This window comes from Manis pentadactyla, chromosome 9 (genome assembly GCF_030020395.1).
Source record: "Manis pentadactyla isolate mManPen7 chromosome 9, mManPen7.hap1, whole genome shotgun sequence".
NCBI lineage: Eukaryota > Metazoa > Chordata > Mammalia > Pholidota > Manidae > Manis > Manis pentadactyla.
The window spans coordinates 55,909,075-55,933,821 of record NC_080027.1 but is presented as its reverse complement, the minus strand read 5'-3'; the positions used below and the strand labels follow the sequence as shown (position 1 = coordinate 55,933,821).

Sequence of the window (24,747 nt, the reverse complement as noted above, 5' to 3'; positions counted from 1 at the left end):
AGAATGAATGCATTGCGGTTTATTTCCCCCTTTAGTTCTGTTACTATTTGTTTCACATATGCTGTTGCTCCTGTGTTGGTTGCATATATATTTAGAATGGTTATATCCTCTTGTTCGACTGAGCCCTTTATCATTATGTAGTGTCCTTCTTTATCTCTTGTTACTTTCTTTGTTTTAAAGTCTATTTTGTCTGATATTCGTACTGCAACCCGTGCTTTCTTCTCGTGCTGCTGTTGTTTGCCTGAAATATGTTTTTCCATCCCTTGACTTTTAGTCTGTACATGTCTTTGGGTTTGAGGTGAGTTTCTTGTAAGCAGCATATAGATGGGTCTTGCTTTTTTATCCATTCTATTACTCTGTGTCTTTTGATTGGTGCATTCAGTCCATTTGCATTTAGGGTGACTATTGAAAGATATGTACTTATTGCCATTGCAGGCTTTAAATTCGTGGTTACCAAAGGTTCAAGGTTAGCCTCTTTAGTATCTTACTGCCTAACTTAGCTCGCTTACTGAGCTGTTATATACACTGTCTGGAGATTCTTTTCTTCTCTCCCTTCTTATTCCTCCTCCTCCATTCTTCATGTGTTTGGTGTTTTGTTCTGTGCTCTTTCTAGGAGTGCTCCCATCTAGAGCAGTCCCTGTAAGATGTCCTGTAGAGGTGGTTTGTGGGAAACAAATTGCTTCAGCTTTTGTTTGTCTGGGAATTTTTTAATCCCACCATCATATTTGAATGATAGTCATGCTAGATACAGTATCCTTGGTTCAAGGCCCTTCTGTTTCATTGCATTAAATATATCATGCCATTCTCTTCTGGCCTGTATTGTTTCTGTCGAGAAGTCTGATGTTAGCCTGATAAGTTTTCCTTTATAGGTGACCTTTTTCTCTCTAGCTGCCTTTAAAACTCTTTCCTTGTCCTTGATCTTTGCCATTTTAATTATTATGTGTCTTGGTGTTGTCCTCCTTGGATCCTTTCTGTTGGGGGTTCTGTGTATTTCCGTGGTCTGTTCGATTATTTCCTCCCGCAGTTTGGGAAAGTTTTCAGCAATTATTTCTTCCAAGATACTTTCCATCCCTTTTCCTCTCTCTTCTTCTTTTGGTACCCCTATAATGCGGGTATTGTTCCTTTTGGATTGGTCACACAGTTCTCTTAATATTGTTTCATTCCTGGAGATCCTTTTGTCTCTCTCTATGTCAGCTTCTATGCGTTCCTGTTCTCTGATTTCAATTCCATCAATGGCCTCTTGCATCTTATCCATTCTGCTTATAAATCCTTCCAGAGTTTGTTTCATTTCCGTAATCTCCTTCCTGGAATCTGTGATCTCCCTCTGGACTTCATCCCACTTCTCTCGCATATTTCTCTGCATCTCTGTCAGCATGTTTATGATTTTTATTTTGAATTCTTTGTCAGGAAGACTGGTTAGGTCTGTCTCTTTCTCTGGTGTTGCCTCTGTGATCTTGGTTTGCCTGTAATTTTGTCTTTTCATGGTGATAGGAATAGTTTGCAGAGCTGGGACGAGTTACGGCTGGAAGAACTTCCCTTCTTGTTGGTTTGTGGCCTTCCTCTCCTGGGAGAACAGTGACCTCTAGTGGCTTGTGCTGGGCAGCTGCACACAGACAGGGCTTCTGCTTCCTGCCCAGCTGCTATGGAGTTTATCTCTGCTCTTGCTGTGGGTGTGGCCTGGCTCGGGCTGCTGTTCCAAAATGGTGGAGTTGCGTTGGTGGGGGAGTGGCCAGGAATCTATTTATCTCCGTAAGAGGCCTCTGTGCTCCCTCCTGCCCAGGGTATTGGAGTGCCCAGAGATCCCCAGATTCCCTCCCTCTGGACTAAGTGTCGTGCCCTGCCCCTTTAAGACTTCCAAAAAGCACTTGCCAAAACAAAAGAACAACAACAACAACAACAAAAATGGCTGCTCTCTTTTCTTTTGTCCTCCGGCGCTGGCCTCCGGTACCCACTCACTGGTCCTGCTGCCCTTTTTTCCTAGTATCCAGGGCCCCACGCATGCACTGTGTCTGCACTCTGTTCCGGATGGCTGGGGCTAGGTGTTCAGCAGTCCTGGGTTCCCTCTCCCTCCCTGCTCCAACTCCTCTCCTCCCGCCGGGAGCTGGGAGGAGGGGCACTCGGGTCCCGCTGGGCCAGGGCTTGTATCTTACCCCCTTCGCTAGGCACTGGGTTCTCACAGGTGTGAATGTGGTCTGGATGTTGTCCTGTGTCCTCTGGTCTTTATTCTAGGAAGGGTTGTCTTTGTTATATTTTCATAGATATATGTGGTTTGGGGAGGAGATTTCCGCTGCTCTACTCACACCGCCATCTTTGCTCTGCCTAGAGAAATTGTTTTTTTAAAGTCCAAGTTTGAATAACAATTCTTTTCAGTCTTTCTATCAAATAAAAATGAGGTTCTATAGAATAAGTGGTTAGTTTGGATCTAAAAGAATTACACGAGTGCTTTTTCTCAAGAAAACCATTGTATTTTGGTATGCAGCAGAAATACTATAAATGTAATTCCTACTTGGCTACACATATTATTTTTATAAAGTATATTTTAAATTGAAATTTAATAAAATTAATTCTTTTTACTGTTTCATTATTTTTAAATGAAACTGACATTTAAAAAAAAAGTACATGTGAATGGTGAGAAAGACCTCATAGACCACTAAGTAGTACAGTTCAGTGTCATTGGCTTAATGTGTGCTGGGGCACCAGCAGTTTTACTCATCATTGCTTTTGCACCATAACAATACAGTGAAAAAAGTTAAATAAAGGATTATAGTGATATTATAAACATAAGTTTCTGCATATAATTTAGGTGTATGAATATATTACATTCATACCTGATGGTGTCCTAAATACTTTTTGGAATATATAAGAATTTAATAAATGAAAGTTAAGCTATAGATGTATATGTAAATGGAAAATTGTTTTATGTTGGGAAGAAATAACTTACAAATAATTACTTAACCTTGAGCAGCAAATATTTTAATCATCGTAATTCCAAAAATTGTATAGTATTACTTACCAGTGTGCGCTATTATATATCACTATAGAAGTGTATAAAATAAAGGATAACATAAAATTCTATCCTTACTCTGTCCCTGCTAATCTATTTTTAAGATGGAATTTTTAAAATAAAAATATGTTAGGCAGCTTGCAAGGCTTTTTAAACTTAATATAGATTTATCTCATTCTTGGGGATAAAAATTTTGTCTATTTTGTTCATTAATCTGCAGAATTTAGAACAGTACATTGAAGGGGCTCAATAAATATTTGTTAAGTGAACGAATTAATTATACTATCTTAAGGACTGTCTGCATACTATTCCTAGATATCAATGAAGAGTAATTTGTTTATCCATTCCTCTACTGACAAGCAATGATTTACTACTAGTTTCTCACCTTTAAAATAATACTATAGTAGAAAAGACGGGTGGAAAAGTGTTTTTGGAAATATAAATAGCATGGGTGAGACCTGAAAACATGTTTTTATTGAAAATAGTATGTGCATGTGTGTGTGTGTGCATTTATGCTTGGTGTAGATAGGTGTTAAAATTGGACAGCAAAGGTGAGGAATAAGGCTAGATAGGCAAGCATAGGCAGATGATGAAGGGGTATGTAGGCCATTTAAAAAGGTGTGGGCTTCATTAGTGGAGAGTCATTGAAGAGTTTAATGGGGGGGAGTGACATGATCATATCTACCATGACTGAATTTCCAACTTTTAGGAGCTTAGAAGTGAAGTTTTAGAGTCAATGAAAGTGTCTGTGATTTTAGAACTTTATTAAACATTTGGAATAAGATAAATCATAATATTTCTATATCATGTAATGTTTGTTCTTCACTGTTAGGTAGATTCTAAAATGATTTTAATATAGAAGTTATATGACCATAATGGTAAATATTTATTGTTTACTCTGTGAAAGCACTGTTCTAAGTGTTTCACATACAGTGACTTGTATTATTAACTCAGTTGATCCATGAAACATTCTTTTACCATTCCAGTTTCATAGGAGATAAATTAAGAACAAAAGTTACAGCCCTAGGAAGTTGCTGGGGTTTAAAACTAGGCAATCTGGCCTCAGAGCCCATGCTTTTAAACACTTCACCATACTGCTTCCTCAATCTGATTATTATTAAAATATACAAACAAAACTCGGTGACCTTGGGAGTAAAACTGTGGTAAGTAAAAAAATTAGTTACATCTCCTCATTTACATAGTAATATATGTTCAACTCAATATTCTGCTTTTGTTCTAGTACATGGTTTTTCTTTTGTAAATATAAAGAGATAAAAAATATTTTGTGACTTAGTGAATTTACTGGCTAGACAGATATCAATTATAAGGTCTCATATTATAGAGGAAAACAATTTTTTTAATTCAGTGAAGCTTACTCTTAAAATTAACTAAAAGAAATCACATGTGAACAGTTAATGCTGGGTTGTATATTAATAAATAGTGTTGATCAAATGAGTACATATTGTGTGTTATACGTGTATGTATGTGTACAATACATTTACATTCATTTTCTTGGTAACATAAATTATTTTTTTTCTCATGCTACCAACCTATTAATGATCTTTAGAGATACAGGAAAGTTTGAATAATTTTTATAAAATTTAAATTGAAGAGAGTCTACACTCTCTTCAACCCATACCTTGAAGTGTTCTTACAGTTTTTCAAGTCCAACACTGCCATTTTGTAGGTAGGGAAATGGCACAGAGAACTACTTGCACAAAGTGGTAAAACTAAGAAGAACCCAGATTTCCTGATTTATATTCTAGTCACTTTCCACTCTACAGCTTCACAGATAATCAAATATTTGTATGTACCCTAATAGCTCTTACTAAACACCTTGAATTATAAGATAAGCATCATACTATTTTTAAATCTTATTTTTTTCTGTTTCTGTTATTCTCTGTATACCAACAAATAAATCCATACTAAACATATAGAGATTTGTGATTTATCTCGTCCCAGCTTGAATATTGTCTGTTAGATTCTTATGTTGTCTGCATTTATGTTGTCCTACACGCCCAAGATGTCACTGATTTTTTAATCACTTTTTTGTTGTTGTTATGATGCCTGTTCCCTGAGGAACTAATGCTCTTTATATATTGCTCTTATTTAGAACTTGCTCTTATTTCAAGGAAATTAGGATCTGGAGAATTCCTCAGGCACTCATGTATTCAAATACATTGGCCAATAAAATGCAAAGATTCTTATTGTCCATAATATTCCAGTTGTAAATCTGATCAATGGTGGGCACTGAAATTTTTCAAAGTCCATATGTAACTGTTTTACCTATCAAACATCCTGATTTGCTATTTCCAAAAAAGTATCACTTAAACTATGGTTAATCTCCCTAAACTAGCATATATGAAAATTTATATGCTGAGGTTCCAAAGTGAGTCATAGTACCATTAAAATATTTTCCTATTGATTGCTTCTGTCATTTGACTAGCATTTCACTGTTAGATTACATCATGGGCTTGAGGAATTGAAAATATGCTAAAATAAGTAAAGCATCAATATTGCTTCTTAAATGGATTGAGAAAAATGATTACCAAAATCAACTGTTTTCCCAAAGAGATTTAAAGTGGATCATGTCACTTGATTTTTTAAGAAGTGGCGTGTAACCTTGGAAGGAGTTCTGAACTGGATCAGGACTTCTAGGTTCTAGTCCTAACTGCCACTAGCTAAATAACCGTATGACATCAGGCATGTCAGTTTCTCCTGGATTTCAGCTTCCTGAGTTGTAAAACTTGGGAGCTGGATGATTTCTTTGATTCTTTACATTGATTTTTTGAGTCTATGATTGTTTTAAAAAGTACACTTTAAAAATATTTCAAATTATTTTTTAATAGAAGAGATTTTTTTATTTTTAACCAATCGTCTGCAGAAATAGATTAGTGGTGGTAGAACCAGTTATGGAAAATAATGGGAAGTAAGCTGGGTTGATAGGGAAAAATGCAAGACATTTTCCTTTCTTTCATAATGCTCCCTGTGTCCCCTTAAAAACCTCAGCTATGCAGGGAGCTTTGTAACAACTGTTTGATGTTCAAACTGGGAAATGCATTTGGAGCTATATAAATATATACCAGATCGACACACACACACACCCTCTCCCTTCTTCCAGTTCTCTGGTTTGCCAGTGTATGGGGTCAGTCTGGGACTGTGGGCTGGGAAAAATAAGCACATTGTTACTTTCATGCTAATGAAACTTCAAGATAAGAAAATCTATTCTCAGAATATCAGTTTAGAAGAATCAGGTGTTCTGAAGTGGAAAAGGGAATACATTTGAAGTTAGGGTTTAAGCTCTGGCTGTGTGACTTCAGGTAATTATTGTGTCTTCTCTGTGTCTTTTTCTTCATTTGTAAATTGGTGATGATCATAATGGCTACCTCACGAGGTAGTTTTTAAAGCTCAAAAAACCTAGTTGTATTGGATTGGAGGATTTAATCACTTTCCTTTGGATCTATGCTGTCCCTGAAAATTCTTAATTGATGCTCACCTTAGGACTTTAGACATTTTTTCTTGTTTTGAAAAAACTCTATTCTATTGTCCCTGACATAGCTTTTGTGCTGATAAAACATTCTAACTCTGTCACAACATAATCAGGTATCCCTATAAAGCAGTGCCTGATAGGCTCCAGGAATGGCAGAATCCCTTTTGCCAAATCACATTTAGTAGATTTTCTTGTTATTTTGGTGTTTACTTGCTTTCACAGTGCCTTTTTTGCTTCATTTGGTTTAGATTCTTTAGTTTTTTAATTATAGATAGTCTTTAGTAATGAACTATAAGTTATTAAGTACATTTATTATGGCACTAGGGTAAGGGTTGCATTTCATTTGGAACCTTTCAAACAACTCTTTTCTTTAAGGCTATGCTTGGTCAGGTCTGGTTAGAAATGCCTGTGTGTAAGCCTGAAAATAAAGTTTAGGATTCAAATGTAGCTTGGTTCTGGAGATGTAGGTGGTTTCCTTTTATTCTCCTGTTAATATAATTTTGGAATTATTTATTTTTCTATATTAGTAAAAAAATTGGGTAAACAATGTTGTGGTTAATTTCCTAGAAACTTAACTTTAAACTCTCTGGAATAGTTGTAGTCATGTAGATTTTCTAATACTGTTATGTAGAAGTGGAAGAAATATGTTTCCCATAGAATTTATTCAAATGCCATTGACTCTACATGGTTTTTGTTGAATTGTAAGTCTTGTCTAAATTTCCAAAAATGTGGTTGAATTTTCTGCGTAAAGTCGACAAGTTTTTGTTTTACTGTGTTTGTACAAGATAGGACTTTTTACTAGTTTTCAATTACAATAATTTCATTACTTCTAAGGCCTTTGAATCTTCAGCAGCCAATACAAGTTTTTCATTGATTTATGTGTTTGTATTTTCAGCAGATGAGAGATGAATATGTACTTGATATCAAAATTAAAATTCATAAGGATATAATGCTATATGATTTAGACATTTTAGTATTCTCATATTTTTTTTAAATGGGCATTTTTGTATTGTTTACTTAGAAGTTTGTCCCTTCTAGAATGGGAAAAATTAGCATGACCTTTTAATTGGAAATTACATTTCAATTTATTTGAAAGTGGATTGACTATTTCTGTAAATGTTAAATTAAAATTTTCTCTTCAAAATACATGAAAATAAGGACACTTGAACAAACTTCATGAAGCTAAGATTACATTGTTAGGTTTACTCTAGATAATGGGTCTATTATATACACACATTTGTATATTATGAATTTCTACATAGTTTTAATAGTGATGAATGGAGCATAATTATTCTATAGAATTGCATGATCCATATTTCAGGTTTATCAACAAAATAAAATTCATATCATGGCATTTTAAAAAATTAATTAATTTATTTTGTTGTCATTAATCTACAAATACATGAAGAATATTATGTTTACTAGGGTCCCCCCTTCACCAAATCCCCCCCACAAACCCCATTACCGTACTGTCCATCAGTGTAGTAAGATGCTATAGAATCACTACTTGTCTTCTCTGTGTTGCACAGCCCTCCCCATGCCCCCCTACACATTATACATGCTAATCGTAATGTCCCCTTTCTTTTTCCCCATCCTTATCCCTCCCTTCCCTCCCTTTCTCCCCAGTCCCTTTCCCTTTGGTAACTGTTAGTCCATTCTTAGGTTCTATGATTCTGCTGCTGTTTTGTTCCTTCAGTCTTTCTTTGTTCCTATAGTCTTTGGGTTTGAGGTGAGTCTCTTGTAAACAGCATAGAGATGGGTCTTACTTTTTTATCCATTCTATTATTCTGTGTCTTTTGATTGGTGCATTCAGTCCATTTACATTTAGGGTGATTATTGAAAGATATGTACTTATTGCCATTGCAGGCTTTAGATTCGTGGTTGCCAAAGGTTCAAGGTTAGCTTCTTTAGTATCTTACTGTCTAACTTGACTCACTTATTGAGCTATTTTAGACACTGTCTGGTCATTCTTTATTTTTCTCCCTTCTTATTCCTCCTCCTCTGTTCTTTATATGTTGGTTGTTTAATTCTGTGCTCTTTTGTGCTTCCTTTAACTGCTTTTGTGGGTAGTTGATTTTATTTTTCGCCTTTAGTTAGTATTTGGTTGGTCTGCTTTCTTTGCTGTGATTTTATTTTTTCTGGTGACATCTATTTAGTCTTAGAAGTGCTCCCATCTAGAGCAGTCCCTGTAAAATACCCTGTAGAGGTGGTTTGTGGGAGGCAAATTCCCTCAACTTTTGCTTGTCTGGGAATTGTTTAATCCCTCCTTCATATTTAAATGATAGTCGTGCTGGATACAGTATTCTTGGTTCAAGGCCCTTCTCTTTCATTGCATTAAATACATCATGCCATTCTCTTCTGGCCTGTAAGGTTTCTATTGAGAAGTCTGATGATAGCCTGATGGGTTTTCCTTTGTAGGTGACCTTTTCCCTCTCTCTAGCTGCCTTTAAAACTCTGTCTTTGTTCTTGATCTTTGCTATTTTAATTATTATGTGTCTTGGTGTTGTCCTCCTTGGGTCCTTTCTGTTGGGAGTTCTGTACACTTTCATGGTTTGATCGATTATTTCCTCCCCCAGTTTGGGGAAGTTTTCAGCAATTATTTCTTCAAATACTCTTTCTATTCCTTTTTCTCTCTCTTCTTCTTCTGGTACCCCTATAATGTGGATATTGTTCCTTTTGGATTGTTCACACAGTTCTCTTAATATTCTTTCTTTCCTGAAGATCCTTTTATCTCTCTCTGTGTCAGCTTCTATGCATACCTGTTCTCTGGTTTCTATTCCATCAATGGCCTCTTGCATCTTATCCATTCTGTTTATAAATCCTTCCAGAGATTGTTTCATTTCTGTAATCTCTCTCCGGACGTCTGTAATCTCCCTCCAGGCTTCATCCCTTAGCTCTTGCATATTTCTCGGCATCTCCATCAGCATGGAAGACTGGTTAGGTCTATCTCCTTCTCAGGGTTTGCCTCTGTGATCTTGGTCTGTATCAATTTCTTCTGCCTTTTCATGGCAATAGATATATTTGTGGGGAGCTGGCGCGTGTGTTGGGTAAGAGAAATTCCCTTCTTGCCAGTTCATGGCCTTCCTCTCCTGGGAGAACAGCGGCCTCTAGCAGCTTGTGCTGGGCAGCTGTGTGCAGATGGGGCTTCTGATCTTGCCCGGCCGCTATGGAGTTTATTTAGCTCTGCAGTTGCTGTGGGCATGGCAGGCCTCAGGCTGCTGCTCCAATATGGCGGAGTCGCGTCACAGGTGGGAGGCTGTTTATCGTGGTGAGGGGCCTCTGAGCTGCGCTGTGGGGGTTTGGGCACCCAGAGCTCCCTGAGGTTCGCAACTGCTGGGCTAAGTGTCCCAGGGCGCTTCCGTCCAGCTGTGGGGTCCCTGTCCCTTTAAGACTTTCAAAAAGCACTCGCTTTGCTTTGTCCTGGGTGCGCTGGCTGCGGAGACCCACTCACAGGTCTTACTGTCCTGTTTCCCTAGTATCCAGGACCCCACGCATGCACTGTGTCTGAGCTCCAGGGTGGATGGCTAGGGCTGGGTGTTTAGCAGTTCTGGGCCCCCTCTCCCTCCCTGCTCTGACTCCTCTCCTCCTGCCTGGAGCTGGGATGAGGGGGCTCAGTTCCCACCAGGCTGTGGCTTGTATCTTACACCCTTCGCGCGGTACTGGGTTCTTGTGGGTGTGGATGTAGTCTGGCTATTGTCCTGTGTCTTCTGGTCTCTTTTTTAGGATTAGTTGTATTTGTTGTATTTTCAAAAATATATTTGGTTTTGGGAGGAGATTTCTGCTGTTCTACTGACGCCGCCATCTTGGTTCTCTCTTCCATATCATGGCATTTTTAAGAAGTTTATCAACTATAGGGTTCTGTTTATGTAACTGCTTAGTCTGATACTGACATTAAGTGAGAATAAGTTATGACTAGGGTACTCATATATTCTGTGTTACTGGGATTCTCCTGGTTTACACTTATGGTTTTTTTTTTTTTTTGCAATTTTTTTCATTGAAATGTAGTTGATATGCAATCTTATATTACTTTCAAGTATACAACATAGTGGTTCAATAGTTATGCCCATTATTAAATCCTCCCCACAACTAGTGCAGTTATGATCTATCAACATAGGAAGTTACAGAATCATTGGCTATGTTCTCCCTGCTGTACTTCCATCTCTGTGACCAACTTATATTATGATTGAGAATTTTTGTGCCCCTTTCTCCCTCTCCCCCACCCATCCGCTCCAACTTCTCCCCCATGGTAACCACCAATCACTTCTCATAGCCTCTGAATCTACTGCTGTTTTTTTTTCATTTGTTCTGTTTTTACATTCCACAAATAAGTGAAATCATATGGTCTTTGTCTTTCTCTGCCTGGCTTATTTCACTGAGCATAATACCCTCTAGATCCATCCATGTTGTTGCAAATGGTAGGATTTCCTTTTCTTTGGGGCTGAATAATATTCCCTTGTGTATATGTACCACATTTTCTTTATCCATTCACCGATTGATGGACACTGAGGTTGCTCCCATATTTTGGCTATTGTAAATAATGTGATGATAAACATGGGTGCACAAATCTTTTCAATTCAGGGATTTTGTTTTCTTCAGGTAAATTCCTAGACTTGGTATTACTGGATGATATGATATTTCTATTTTTAGTATTTTGAGGAACCTCCGTACTGCTTTCCACAGTGGCTGCACCAGTTTACATTCCCACTAACAGTCAAACCAACATCTTTGAAAGAGCTGAAGAGACATGATATGGATGTGTCAATAAAATGGTCAGAATGCATTGTTTTTATAAAGTCAGTGAGTCTTCTAAAATTTTCCAACTTTGTTTGAAACTTGTATTTATAAAAGAAACAAGCTGCAAATACCCATTTAACTTAAATATCAAGGAGAGCAGAAATCTCAAATGAGGTTGCTTGTAGCATATAAAAGCTTATTCATTACATCAGTTATTTTCTTAAACTATAGAAAGTGAATCAGCTGAACAAAATCCTCTTGACAAGTGGAAGTGTATAAAATATAGAGTGAGAAAGCTGGGTAGGAGTCATAGATTTAAAAATGTTGGAAGACACTGATCTGGGTCAGTGTATAGTGACACAGTCAGAGTCATTCTTCCAACTTTTGAAATTTAACCGAACACTAGATTTTATTGTTTAAAGTATGCCCCCTCCTAAAAAGCTTTTGTGGCATAAGGACAGGTGAATGAGTTGGCCAACCCACTGTAATTCCTTTTGCAGTTATTTCTTTGGGCACTTAAGAATTAGAATTGGGCTATCTAGGTTGCTGATTAAGTAACGGGTGGCAGATCTGAAACTGGGGAATTCTTGGGGGACCAAAAATGCCACTAAACCAGAGAACCAGCTAAATCAATTTGTCAGGGAAAACCAAAATTCCAGTATTTGATAGACCAGGTTTACATACTGGGTTCAGTGGAGTTAAACCTAGGAATCTAGGCTGGGGGGTTCTCAGTACCAGGAGCTTATAGGAAATAAGATCAGTAGACAGAGAGAGTGAGAAATTAGATTTCTAATGAAAGATGACTATAAACAATAGTAGATATTTGTGAATTAGACTGAAAATGTCAATAGGCTTTGTATTGGTGAGTTGAGCTATCTTAAGGAAACTTGGGTATCACAGATATTTCCTTCAGTAAATTCTTTCATTTAGTAAGGAACTCAGGAAACATTGGATTAAAAAAAAACTCAAAAAACAGATTATAAGAATTTCCACTACTTTGCTGAGTGAAGTAGTTTTGAAGGTGGACCATTTAGGAATCCCATTCTCCATTTATCCTAGGGGTTAAAAGGACAAACTGTGGCTAAACTGTCTGACTTTGAATCTTAGATACTTGATTTAATAGTTTAGAACTTAGGCAAATTGCTTGACCATTTTATGCTTCAGTTTCCTCATCTTGAACATGGGGATAGTAGTATGACCTACTGCAGTGGATTGTTGTGTAGAATAAATGAGTTAATATATATAGAGCTCTAACCAAACTAGCACAAGTCAATTGTTATATTAGTTTAAGCAATTATTATTATTGTACAATGAGGCATATTGGGCAAGGGCAGTGATTCTCCTGATGTATATTCAACAAGTTGTAAATACACTCTAGAAATGGGCAAGGTACATTCGTATAGGCAACTGTTCTAAGCTTTGGTTGTATCTGAGAGTTTCCTCAAATCTTGCTAGACACACTTAGATTTCTCCAGGTAACTTCCTCTTGGTTAGCACCAGACCATCTCAGGCACACTGCACCCAAAGGCAACAACATTTTAATGTATGCAAATATTTGAGTGTATTTCTCAGCCTTTAATGGGTGTTGTAAATACGGTATCTGGAATGTTCGGGAATGCTGTGCTCTGCATATCTTTTTATTTGGGCTTGAAACCAGGAGAACATACACTCCTTGGGGAAAGAGGCTTTGTGGAGTAAGTGTAACTGAGGGTCCTGACTGCCAGGCTGGGTGCCAATTTTCTGAATAACTCCAAGCATATCACCTAATGTTAAGATCTGTTTCTACATCTATAAAATGTCAAGGTTCAATTTACTTGCGTTTTTAGTTGTCTTATTGCCTACCCTAGTTTTTAAAATTCTAATTGTATAAAGAAAGCCTTACAGAGTTGTGTATTTCCAAGCCTTAATGGCATTGCAATTCTAGGTCCCTTAAGCATTGCTCCTAACTTTTAGAAATTCCGTACTGTGTATTCTAAAGCTGAGGCAAGGGAAGATAGATTCCCCCTTAGACTCCAGTCTTCCTTGGATTAAGAATCAGAAGATCTGAATTCAAATCCAACCAAATGCTCTAATTTGGTCAAATTTCCTTACTTTTCAATAGTTAATTTTTCATCTGTAAAATGAAAGTAACAATGCAACATTTAGGGTGAAGATTAAATAAGATTCATAAAATCTTTTAAGACAATGCCCTGTTAGATAAGGTCTATTTTCCTTAATTCTTCCTTTCCTATCTCCTAACTCTGATGAAGCTTCCGGAGAAAGAGCCAATCCAATAATTCTCCACAATGTTGGGACACATAATTTTATAGTTTTTTTTCCAAAGGACCAAAGAATTCTGTTTCTGAAAGCCAGAAATTACTGCTTTTATGTGTGAACTATGGAGATGTAGCCATTGGTCAATTGGCATCATAGAGAATAACAGTGTAAAGGCCGCCTATCTTATACAGAAGGGAAGATGTTTCAGGATACTTTCATTTCCGGATCCCAAAAGGATGAGTTAATAAAAGCACAATGGGTTGAAGGCCCAGCTGTGAGGTTAGGAGCCTAGATGGCAGAATTCCAAGGATTGTTCTTGCTCTTTTGGGATCTGCAACATGAATAGACCTCAGTTGAACCAGGAATAGACTTCCTTTTGCAGCTAGAAAGAGGGGAAGCTGAAGGAGAGGTGAGTGTGCCTGAAATAGGAGAGTTTGATCTTAATTTAGGAAGTTTCTCAGTATCCTTGTCCTGTTTGTACACAGTATATTTTAATGACATTTTAAATGAGCGTTGTATACATTTTAATTTGTCTACAAATTCTCATACATTCAATGAAAGAAACAGAACATAAAATCCAAAAGAGCCTGTACCTCAGTCCATTAGCCACACTTCCTGTGTAGAAGGCCCTAAGTGATTCCCAAGGGCACAATTGCTGCATTTATCAACTTTTCATTTACTAAGGAGTGGATAGTAACATATGGGAGCAATGACAATAGCTGACTGATGAAAAAACAAAGAAATTCCAGTATTTTGCTGTTTTGAAAAAAGTCATTCAGAATTGAGTCATATTGGTTCAGCTGTTGTAACCAAAGACTGATAAGATAATAGAGGTCTTTGTGGTGGTTTTGTACTGAAATCCTTTATCTTTATGATGCACTGGGGCCCTTTAGAGTGGAAAGCTTTTAAAACTGCTGTTGGATTCAGAACTCAAATGAGCTGCTCATACACTGGGACAGGGGTTTCCTTCTCAGGCAGTCACCACAAAGTAACTTTTATCAAGGGACTTCTGATAGATTGTTAGTCTCTTCAGCCTACTCTATTTATTTTTTGTTGACTTTTTGCTGCCCTATTTTGTGACATTTAAAAGAAGGCTATATCAAAAAAGCCAATGTTAAATGATGGACTGTGCTTGTGAAGTGGGGACATCACAGCCCATCTGATATGTGAGGAGGCTGCAGTGTGAGACACAGCAGTTTACCCAGGTTACCTGTGGGCAGAAAAGATCAAATGCAGTTTCCTTTTATGATTAGCATTGTGTTTTGGCTTTCTTCTCAAACGATGTCCATTAAAAAAAAAATTAGAACTGACCAGGGAATCGAACTCTTAAGAGCTTTTCTTTTCAACTTATTTAAAATCTTTCTGGACTGTTGGCTGGATTCTTTGATTGATGCTGTGGAATTACTGTTAAGCGCTTTAATCTTCCTAGGACTGATGTGGAAAAGTGTATCTCCGTCAGAACCCCACTCCAGTGTCACTGCTACCCCTCTGCATTGTTCCAGACATGGATACTTTTAGTTACCTGGCTTCTTATAATTTCACTGTTAAGTCCTATTAAGTTTATTACACCAGTGTGTGATCCAATAAGGAGAATGTGATTAGGAAGGAGTCTTATTTAAATTTCTTAGGACACATTTCTAGATAATTCCATTTGTTGATATTAGTTTTTTTTGGCATGGTAAACCTTGTGTTTTAGCCACCATTGTCCTTCATGTCATTAAAAAAAATCATAAAAAAGATAAAAAGCATACAGAGAAATTTATATGATTTAATTCCCCTGTTTCTGTGCACACTCTCTCTTCCATCTCTCTTACCTCACCCACCCTGCCTCTTTCCCTCAACTCTGTTTCTTAACACTGTTTCTATTTTCATTGTGTGCTTGTTTCTGGGTTTTTCATTAGAAGAATGTAGTTACCACCACATGGCAGTGCTTCACTTTCGGGGAACAGCTATAGAGAGGGTGACCTGGTTCAAAGTTAGATATTGTGAAAGTCCCAGGTACGGGAATATTGTAAGTGAGGTGAGGCAAATCTCTGTTTAGTTAAATGCTCTGCAAGGTGCCTGCTTTGTCCAGATGTGGAGACTTTAGTGACTTCCCAATGCCCAGTCTTATTTCTAGCTCCACTGATTGTAATTATGTATATTCCATGTGGGCACAATTAACTAGTAGATTGTGGTACAAACTTTTGTGAGCTGATGTTAAAAAAAAGATTTTAAACTCATCTTTAAACTTGACTTTTAATTGTATTTTTTCCTTTTATCTCAAGAAGGGATTTATTATAATTCTTATTATTTTACCTAAATTCTTGGTTTTGAATTTTTTCTGGTGCTTTTGGGCCTAAGGATCAGTACAGTTTGTAAAGTTAAAAAAAAAGTCTGTTTTAGTTAATTTTTTTCAAGTTCTTCAGATTATGACCAAAAGAGCCTAGAGGGCTAGTTTTGAAACTGTTATAGTGAAATATGGTATTTGAAAACTTTTGATGAGGGAAATCGCTGCCGTATTTACATTTTGAAAAGTGTTTCCTTATTTACGCACTATTGACTTCCTATTGAGACTCAAAATTTTAAGTACAACTGGTAAAGAATTCAATGGATCAAACTCAGTAAATCTGAAGTCACTGGAATAAAGGCCCTTAAGAAAAAAATGTGTCAATTTTAAAGGTCTTTCCTAACTGAAGACCATTTTGTGATAGAGCCAAAGGTTAATAAAATCAGTAGTGAATGTAGCAATTTTACAGATAAGCTATTCACAACAAGTGTAGTTACTTGAATAAAAAGCTAATTCAGTTCTAAAATGCCACATGCAGTAGCAGTGAATAGCTGCTTTTAGGTGCTTTCTGGAAGAGGAGAAAATACAGAATCACAGCACTCTTCTCTTCCAGCGTCCCTGGCTGCCTGTAAATTGCTGTGAATGGGGCTGCGGGCTGACAGGCTCTATTAAGACAAACTGCCTTTCTCATCGGAGAGATAAAATAAATCAGGTGTTTAGTCAAATTAAAATACTTCAGCTGGAGCAGGCCCTGGGGAGCACTGATCCACCTGACTAATCTGAGAGAAACTCAAGACAGATGTGGTTTGGGGATAAAGACGACCCCATCGAAAAAAAAAACCTGCTGCATGGTGTTTGGAGTTGGAGAACAGATAACAGTTTATAGCACAGTGTGTCAGGCACATACTGTGTGAGATTGGACAAAAGCAGGCACGCTGACTTGTGGAGAAGCCGTATACAGAAGCTTTTCTTGCTGGTTCCCTTTTAGCGATTTATGAAACTACCTCTGTTTTGTGTGGGAGAGACTCTTTTCTGGCAATGGTTTTTAGAGAATTGTTTTAAGATAGCCTTAAGGATGTGAAACAGATGATGTTAGGCAGCTACTGATGACCTCTGCTGGCCTGGGCAGATCTTTAGGTTCAGATCTGTTTTTTTGTCCAAACTGATTTTATCAAACTTCAATACATAATTAAAGACAAGCTGTTCTGCATAGTTATACTACCTCATAAGAGCATTCTGTGTGGACTTTTGCCTTCCTTGCCATAGCCTGACAGTGTTTAAGTTGCCCCACTATGTCCCCTAAATTGCCTACTTTTTCAACCATGCTGACATTTGGTACAGATCTTCCTCTACTAACCATGGGGTTACATCCTAATAAACCCATTCTTAAGTTGAAAATATAATAAGTTGAAATACATTTAATACACTTAACCAATCCAACATTATAGCTTACCAGTCTACCTTAAATGTGCTGAGAATACATAAATTAGCCACAAATGTACAAATAATCTAACACAGTCTGTTTTACTTTTTACTTTTTAATTTTTTTCCTTAAATTAACCACTTATTTATTTTTTCAGATGCTGCTTTTGTGTGTGTGCCTCTTTATCCCCTTCAACTATTTCTCCAGCTCACCCTAACCCCTCCACCATGGTAACTACATCATGTCTCAGTGTGTATGAGTCTATTGCATTTTGTTCATTTTGTTTAGTTTAGTTTTGAGATTCCATAAGTAAGTGAAATCATATAATTGTCTTTCTCTGACTAGCTCATTTCACTTAGCATAATACTTTCTAGGTCCATCCATGTTGTCACAAATGTCAGGATTTCTTTCTTTTTTGTGGCTGAATAATATTCCATTATGTATATGTACCACTTCTTTTATTTTTCCTTTGATCTTTTTCTTTTTTTTTTCAATGAAGTATAGTCAATATACAATTCTTATTGGGAAATTGATATTCAGTTTCAAGTATACAACATGGTGGCTCACCAGTTACCCACATTATTAAATCTTCCCCCTAACTGGTGTAGTTACTATCTATCAACATAGGAAGATGTTACAGAATCATTGGCTATGTTCTCCCTGCTTTACTACCATCCCTGTGACCAATTTATATTATGATTGAGAATTTTTGTGCCCCTTTATCCCCCGTCCCCTCCCCATCTCCCTACCTTAATCCCTCTCCCATGGTAACTACTAGTCACTTCCCAGTGTCTTTGAGTCTACTGCTGTTTTGCTCATTTTTGTTTTGTTTTGTTTTAATATTCCACAAATAAAGTGAAAGCATATGGTATTTGTCTTTCTCTGCCCGGCTTATTTCACTTAGCATAATACCCTCTAGGTTCATCCATGGTGTTGTAAATGGCAGGATTTCTTTCTTTTTATGGCTGAATAATATTCCATTGTGTATATGTACTACCGCTTCTTTATCTATTCATGTATTAATGGACATTTTGGTTGCTTCCATATCTTGGCTATTGTAAATAATGTGGCAATAAACAGAGAGGTGCATATATCTTTTCAAATCAGGGATTATGTTTTCTTTAGGTAACTTTCTAGAAGTGGGATTATGGGGTTGTGTGGTATTTCTATTTTTAGTTTTTTTGGAAGAAACTCCACACTGCTTTCCACAGTGGCTGTTTCAATTTACATTCCCCAAAAAAGTGTAGGAAAGTTCCCATTTCTCTACATCCCTGCCAACACTTATTATTTCTTGTCTTTTGAATAGTGGCCAACCTGATTGGTGTGAGGTGATATCTTATTGTGGTTTTGATTAGCATTTCCCTGATAATTAGCCATGTGGAGCATTTTGTCCTGTGCCTATTGGCCATATACATTTGTTCTTTGGAAATATGTCTCTTCAGGTCCTCTGCCCAGGTTTTAATTGGGTTACTTGTTTTTTTGATGTTGAGGAGTATGAGTTTTTGATATATTTTGAATGTTAACCCCTTACTGGATTTTTTACAAATTGTTTACAAATACATTCCCCCATACTGTAGGTTGCCCTTTTGTTCTGTTGATGGTGTCCTTTGCTGTACAAAGGCTTTCTAATTTGATGTAGTCCACTTGTTCATTTTTATTTTTTTGTTTCCCTTGCCTGAGGATATGTGTCCAGGAAAAAATTGCTTGTGCTTATGTTGAGATTTTTGCCTGTTTTCTTCAAAGAGTTTTATGGTTTCATGTCTTAGATATAGGTCTTTAATCCATTTTGAGTTTACTTTTGTGTATGGAGTTAGTAATCCAGTTTCATTCTCTTGCATGTAGCTTTCCAGTTTTCCCAACACCATTCATTGAAGAGACTGTCTTTTCCCCCTTATATATTCTTGCCTCCTTTGTCATATGTTAATTGGCCATATATGTATAGGTTATTTCTGGGCTATTTTGTATTACTGACCTGTGTGTCTGTTCTTGTGCCAGTACCATACTTTTTTTATTACTGTATCTTTGTAGTATAGCTTGAATTCAGAGAACGTGATACCCCCAACTTCGTTCTTCTTTCTCTAGATTGCTTAGGCTATTCAGAGTCTTCCGTGGTTCCCTGTAACTTTTAGGATTATTTGCTCTAGTTCATTGAAAAATATCATTGGTATTTTGGTAGGGATTACATTGAATCTCTAAATTACCACAAAGCCTATTTTATAACAAAGTACTGAAAAGTTCATGTAATTTATCAAATACTGTACTAGAAGTGAAGAAGAGAATGGTTGTGTGTGTATGAAATTATTTTAAGTATATCAGTTGGTTATCTTTGTAATCACATGGCTGACTGGGAGTTGTGGCTTGCTGCTGCTGCTGATCAGCATCACAAGACAGGATTGTAGTGTATGGTGTTAGTTCAAGAAAAGATAAAAATTCAAAATTTAAAGGATGGTTTCTACTGAATTGGTATGGCTTTTGTACTATTATAAAGTTGAAAAATTCTGAATTGAGCCATCATAAGTCAGGGATTTTCTGTACTCCTTTGCCATGGCAAAGTTTCATATTCAATTAAACTAGTATTTTTTTGAGATGAAATACCTGGTGTTTGTATGTTGGTTGGTCAGTGTGATTCAGACTTGATGTTATTTTTATTACAGCAGAAGAAACATTTTCTGTTAATTAAAAGAAAAATCCAGCACCACAGTTTTTATGTGAACTGTATGTAAACAAATATAATAGGTACAGAACAGAAAAATGACCACACACACACAAGTTGGCCTACACATTCAAAGAATGTAAGTTATGGTATAGTGTAAATTTATTTCTCTTAATTTGACCCCCACGAGACTAATGAAATTTTAGATTTTAGAAGTTTAGCTTTGTTTTACTACTACATTTCATTCCAACTGCATCTGTTATGCCACTCATATCTTCTCAAAATACATATGTGCTCCTCAAATTTAAGGAAAAGATAGTAACAGCCTTATATGAGTACCTAAAATTTCAGTTTAAAAATATTGATCTCCAGCTTATTTTCTTAAACATGTATCTTTCAGTTAAGTGAAAATGTTGTTTAGGTGTCACTAAATTTTTACAATTAAACAATTTGAATGTCATGCTGATTTGTAAGAAGATTCATTTAAATGATAATATTCTATAAATTCAGATATACTTACAGATGTCTAATTAACGTTGGAAGCACCAATGAGATTACAGACCTGTTGATTTCACCTTGAACAGAAGAGGCTAAGAAGTCATTGATGTGTTATTCTCAGCTTCTCTGTTTCCTATGCAGAGGAGAAAAGGGAATATATTGGAGATTGTTGAAAAGACATCATTTAACCTGGGAGAGCAGAAAAATTTCCAGTCTTTATTGGGAATTTAAATGCCAGATACAACTCCTGTGTTGGTCCATGTCCAAAGTTCTCTATGAATGCTCTTCTTTATTAACAAAGTATTATGGTGCAGAAACTCTCCAGTATCCAATAAGCTTTCTCTTAACTCACCTCATATAGATAAGTATGACAAGAAAAGTACACGTTGATCAGAATATTACAAAAAATATATACACTAAAATGTGCATATGTTCCATTTATCTATTATCATAACTTTGTTTAAAATATTTCAGTAATTTTAATAGCAGCTGAATGGTGTGGACTTTTTCTACTTTTCTAGCTTTATCTGGTGCTCTGTTCCCTTTTATTTTCCTCAAGTTTTACTACCTTCTTTCAATTTCTGGAACACACTGAAACTCCCCTCCCCCTTTCCACTAGGCCTTTGCCTATGTTTTCTCCTTCTGAAAAGCTCTTTGACCACCATACAACTCTGCCTAGTTTAACTCTATTCATCTTCCAGTTAATTGTTACATTTTCAGGCATACCTTTCCTATACTTGGGATATACAGGCCCTCCAAACTTGGTTAAACCTTCCCCCGATATCTGTCTTCTTTGTAATTCTTATTCAGTTGTAGCTTATATTTATATGTATGATTACTTCAGTAAAGTATCTCCCCACTTTAGATTGCAAAACGTGTGAGAAAAGGGGAACTCTGCTTTTTCTTGTCAAGGTATTAGTATCCATAGCTCTTGATATAGTAGTACCTGGCACATCGCTTCGGGAAATATTTTTTTAATTAAAAATGAATGAAATGAGTAAATAAATACATATCATACTTGTTTTGGGCATCTCATTCCCATATGTATTAACACATACTTTAGTTGAGCTTGTGCTTGGGAAGAGATTTTATGATCCTCTCTGGGAACCTGCTTTTGCATTTTAATGTTTCTGCATTAAGAAGTTCATTTTTACCAAGATGAAATTCCTACTGCTGAAATTTAAAAAAGGAAAATTAATTTTAAAAGTTAAAAAAAAATTAGATTCAAAATTTAAAAAAAATGTTAATAATTAAAATTATAAAAGAAAAATTCCAGTAGCAAAACAATAGCTGGTCCCTATCCTTGATACAGTTTGTTCCCTTATCAGTGGAATACATTGTTTAACATCATCTCACTATCTCATTTTCTTTGAATTTTGATTTGGGGCCACCTTCCAGCTCAGTGAATCTTTAAGGGCTATGCGATATTGACAGTTTGTTTATTTGTCTAACTGTGTCTTGAATTGGCATTAAGAATTCGAAGGTAATCCTAAATGTCATAGCTTCTCTGCTGACATCAGTGTTACCTTGTGGGAATCCTATACTAGCAAATGCTAGCCAGCATCCCTTTCTCCATGGGGCCACTCAGAAAATAGGCCATTCCTAATTAAAATATTTTTAGTTTCTCTGATTGCCCTGGTGCTTTCTCAGCAGGAATGAGGGGAGTTTCATAAGGAGATTGGAAGTCTCTTCCACACATACAAAAATCGGCAATCTTTTTCCCCTTTGACAGCTGGTGGCATCTTTCTGAAAAGCTTTCAAATCATAGATCATTTCTTCATAATGAAACCTGTGTGGTTCAAATACAGTGGGCTGAAATTCTTATCTTATGCTGCAGTAAAATGCTCTAATTTAGAGTCACAAAAGAATTCTGTAACCTTCACTTAGGAGAGCTGTGCAATTTGCTCATAAAAAGACTGTTCAACACCATTAGTGCATACCATAAGTGTTCAGCAACATTATATTTATTAAACAGCACATCCTTATGCATAAACTTTTCAACCTCAAATATGTTTTTCCCTTGGAAGAATGACAAATGATAAAGGGGTGAGGGAGCCCCGAGCAATTCTGTTGCCTTTAAGGGTATGAACTTGGGAACTTTAGTTTGATTCCCTCATAGGAAAAAAAACCCTACCTCACATTCAATCCTTTCTTACCTAAAGCAAGGCAGTTCCTTTTTTTCCTCTCTTTCTGCAGAGCTCATTCCATGGCCGAGAGAGTGACCTCTGACTTCTGAGCTTCAGAGACAGATCTTTGCACAGTAGAAAAACTTTATGAGGGCAATGATCAGAAAATTCTGTAAATAACTTTATTAAGCACCTACTATGTCCTACATCCTGTGTTAGTCATTGAGGGTAGAGGTGATTATAAAATATTAATACTACCCTTAGTTTCTAATCTTTGTATTAAATATCATAGGTTTCCTAGCTTGATCAGATAGATTTGGGGCAGAGGTGGGGGGAGGAAGTGTGGTAAAAGGGAGACGATGGGGTGGATAGTTCTGCTGTTTTTTACTGTTGTTTAAAAAAACAGAGGGGAGAATGAGTGGGAATTTTTCTGGTGACAATACTTTTTCCTGGCTAATGACTAACCCTACGGTTCATTCCACTGATACAGTAGTGTTCCTGTATTTACAATGACCTCCAGTTACTGTCGGTTGTTCCTTTCTACATCCCCACCATTTCTCCAAGGGTACATCCCCACCCTTTCCCCAATCATTGAAACTTTTCTCAAACTTGTGAGTTATCTTCTTTCTTCCATTTTAGGTACACCTGAGAGCCTGGCAGAAAAAGAACGGCAGCTCTCTACCATGATTACCCAGCTGATCAGTTTACGGGAGCAGCTCCTTGCAGCCCATGACGAGCAGAAAAAACTGGCAGCTTCACAAATTGAGAAACAACGGCAGCAAATGGACCTTGCTCGCCAACAGCAAGAACAGGTGAGCCCTTCACAAGGAGCTGATGAACTGTAGATGTAGAATGTGCCAAACTCAGCGAGTAATCACATTGATTGGTTTATTTGTCATAAGTGCTCCTAAAAAAAAAAGAAGAAAAGAAAGAAAAAATTCTTCAGGAAATCCAGGGTCTTCAAGAATACTGTGGAGACATGTGGAGAACAAAGGCATTATAGCAACTAGGCATAACTGAAATGACAACGCTGTTCCAGAACATTTAGATTTGAGTAATTCCTCGGGGATACTTATTCACAAAGGCATCACATGCTTTCCCAGTGTAGCTTCACCATGAGTAAGTTGCTTCTCTCTGGGCTTTACTTTTCTCATCCAGAAAAAGAGTACCCTAGTCTAGAAAAACTTTGAGGATCTTTCAGCTCACTGGTCCAGTGATTTTCTCCAACTTTAAAGCTAGGATGACCAGAGGTCTCAGTTTTCCCAGAATAGCTCCAGTTATTACCTGTTTTCCAGAGTAATTATTAATAACCACCCTTCCCACTCAAAAACTTGTCTTGCTTTGGATGATAAATTATATGGTCATTCTATTTATAGCAGAGGTAAATCATTGAAAACAAATTAGCACATGGATACTATAAGAATTTGACTTCATTGATTTAGAAGTGAGGAAAAAAATAGCAAAGTTAAATGTATCTTTTTTTTAAAAAAATCACTTTGCCAAATGTTTTCCTGTCTCAAAAGAGAGCATTAATCTAACAACAATGATCCTATAGAGTAGTCCCTGATGCTTTAGATCAGACAAATCCAAATTAATGGGCAGTTTTTAGGAATCTGACATTATTACTGGAATTATCTTTTCAGTTAAATGTATTTTATAGGGGTATATAGAGCAATATATGCTCTGTTGATTTTAATGAGTTGTGACGTCTGGTGTTTTATATGCTTGAATATTTGCCCACATGTAGGAATATGGACTCAGCCCCTAATGGAAAATAACATAAAGGAACACTGTAAAAAATCAGAAGTTAGAATGTCATTTAGCCATCCAGAGATGACACAGTAATTAACTATTGACACTTGTGAATAAGCTAGCACAAATTAATCTTGACACATTTGCAGACGAGTGATATCTTACAGTGAACACTTTGTAATTATATTTCAAAATGAAAATTAAATGACACTTAAAACTAGGTTGTCATGCTCAATGAAGCGAGCATGTAGCTCAACCGATTGGCAAATAAAAATCAGAATTTGAGCCACATGGTGCTTATGTACCATACTTTACTGTGTCAAACCCATACATCTAGACTGGTTGATAGTAATTGCACTGTGGTGTTTTGGATGCATTTCTATGCAGCACTTTATCATTTAGGAGGAACCATCAATATTAGATGCCTAGTGGTGTTTCACTGGTTTGCTAAGAGGAAATAAATATTCAGAGAATCCAGCTTCTATACCTAGAGTTGCAGAGTGAATTGTCCACTTCTGATTTGAATGGTTTTGCAAGCTGAG

The 24,747-nt window shown here is 36.7% G+C and overlaps 1 protein-coding gene across 8 annotated transcripts in view; it reads left to right on the top strand.

Annotated features, from left to right (window-relative positions):
• Positions 1 to 24,747, top strand: part of SOX6 (SRY-box transcription factor 6) — a 588,617-nt gene that overhangs the window by 375,650 nt on the left and 188,220 nt on the right. For all 8 annotated transcript variants that reach the window (XM_057507418.1, XM_036877042.2, XM_036877041.2 and 5 more), the window contains one exon: positions 23,093 to 23,265. In XM_057507418.1, coding sequence (XP_057363401.1) covers positions 23,093 to 23,265 — 173 coding nt within the window. The remainder of the gene's footprint in view (positions 1 to 23,092; positions 23,266 to 24,747) is intronic.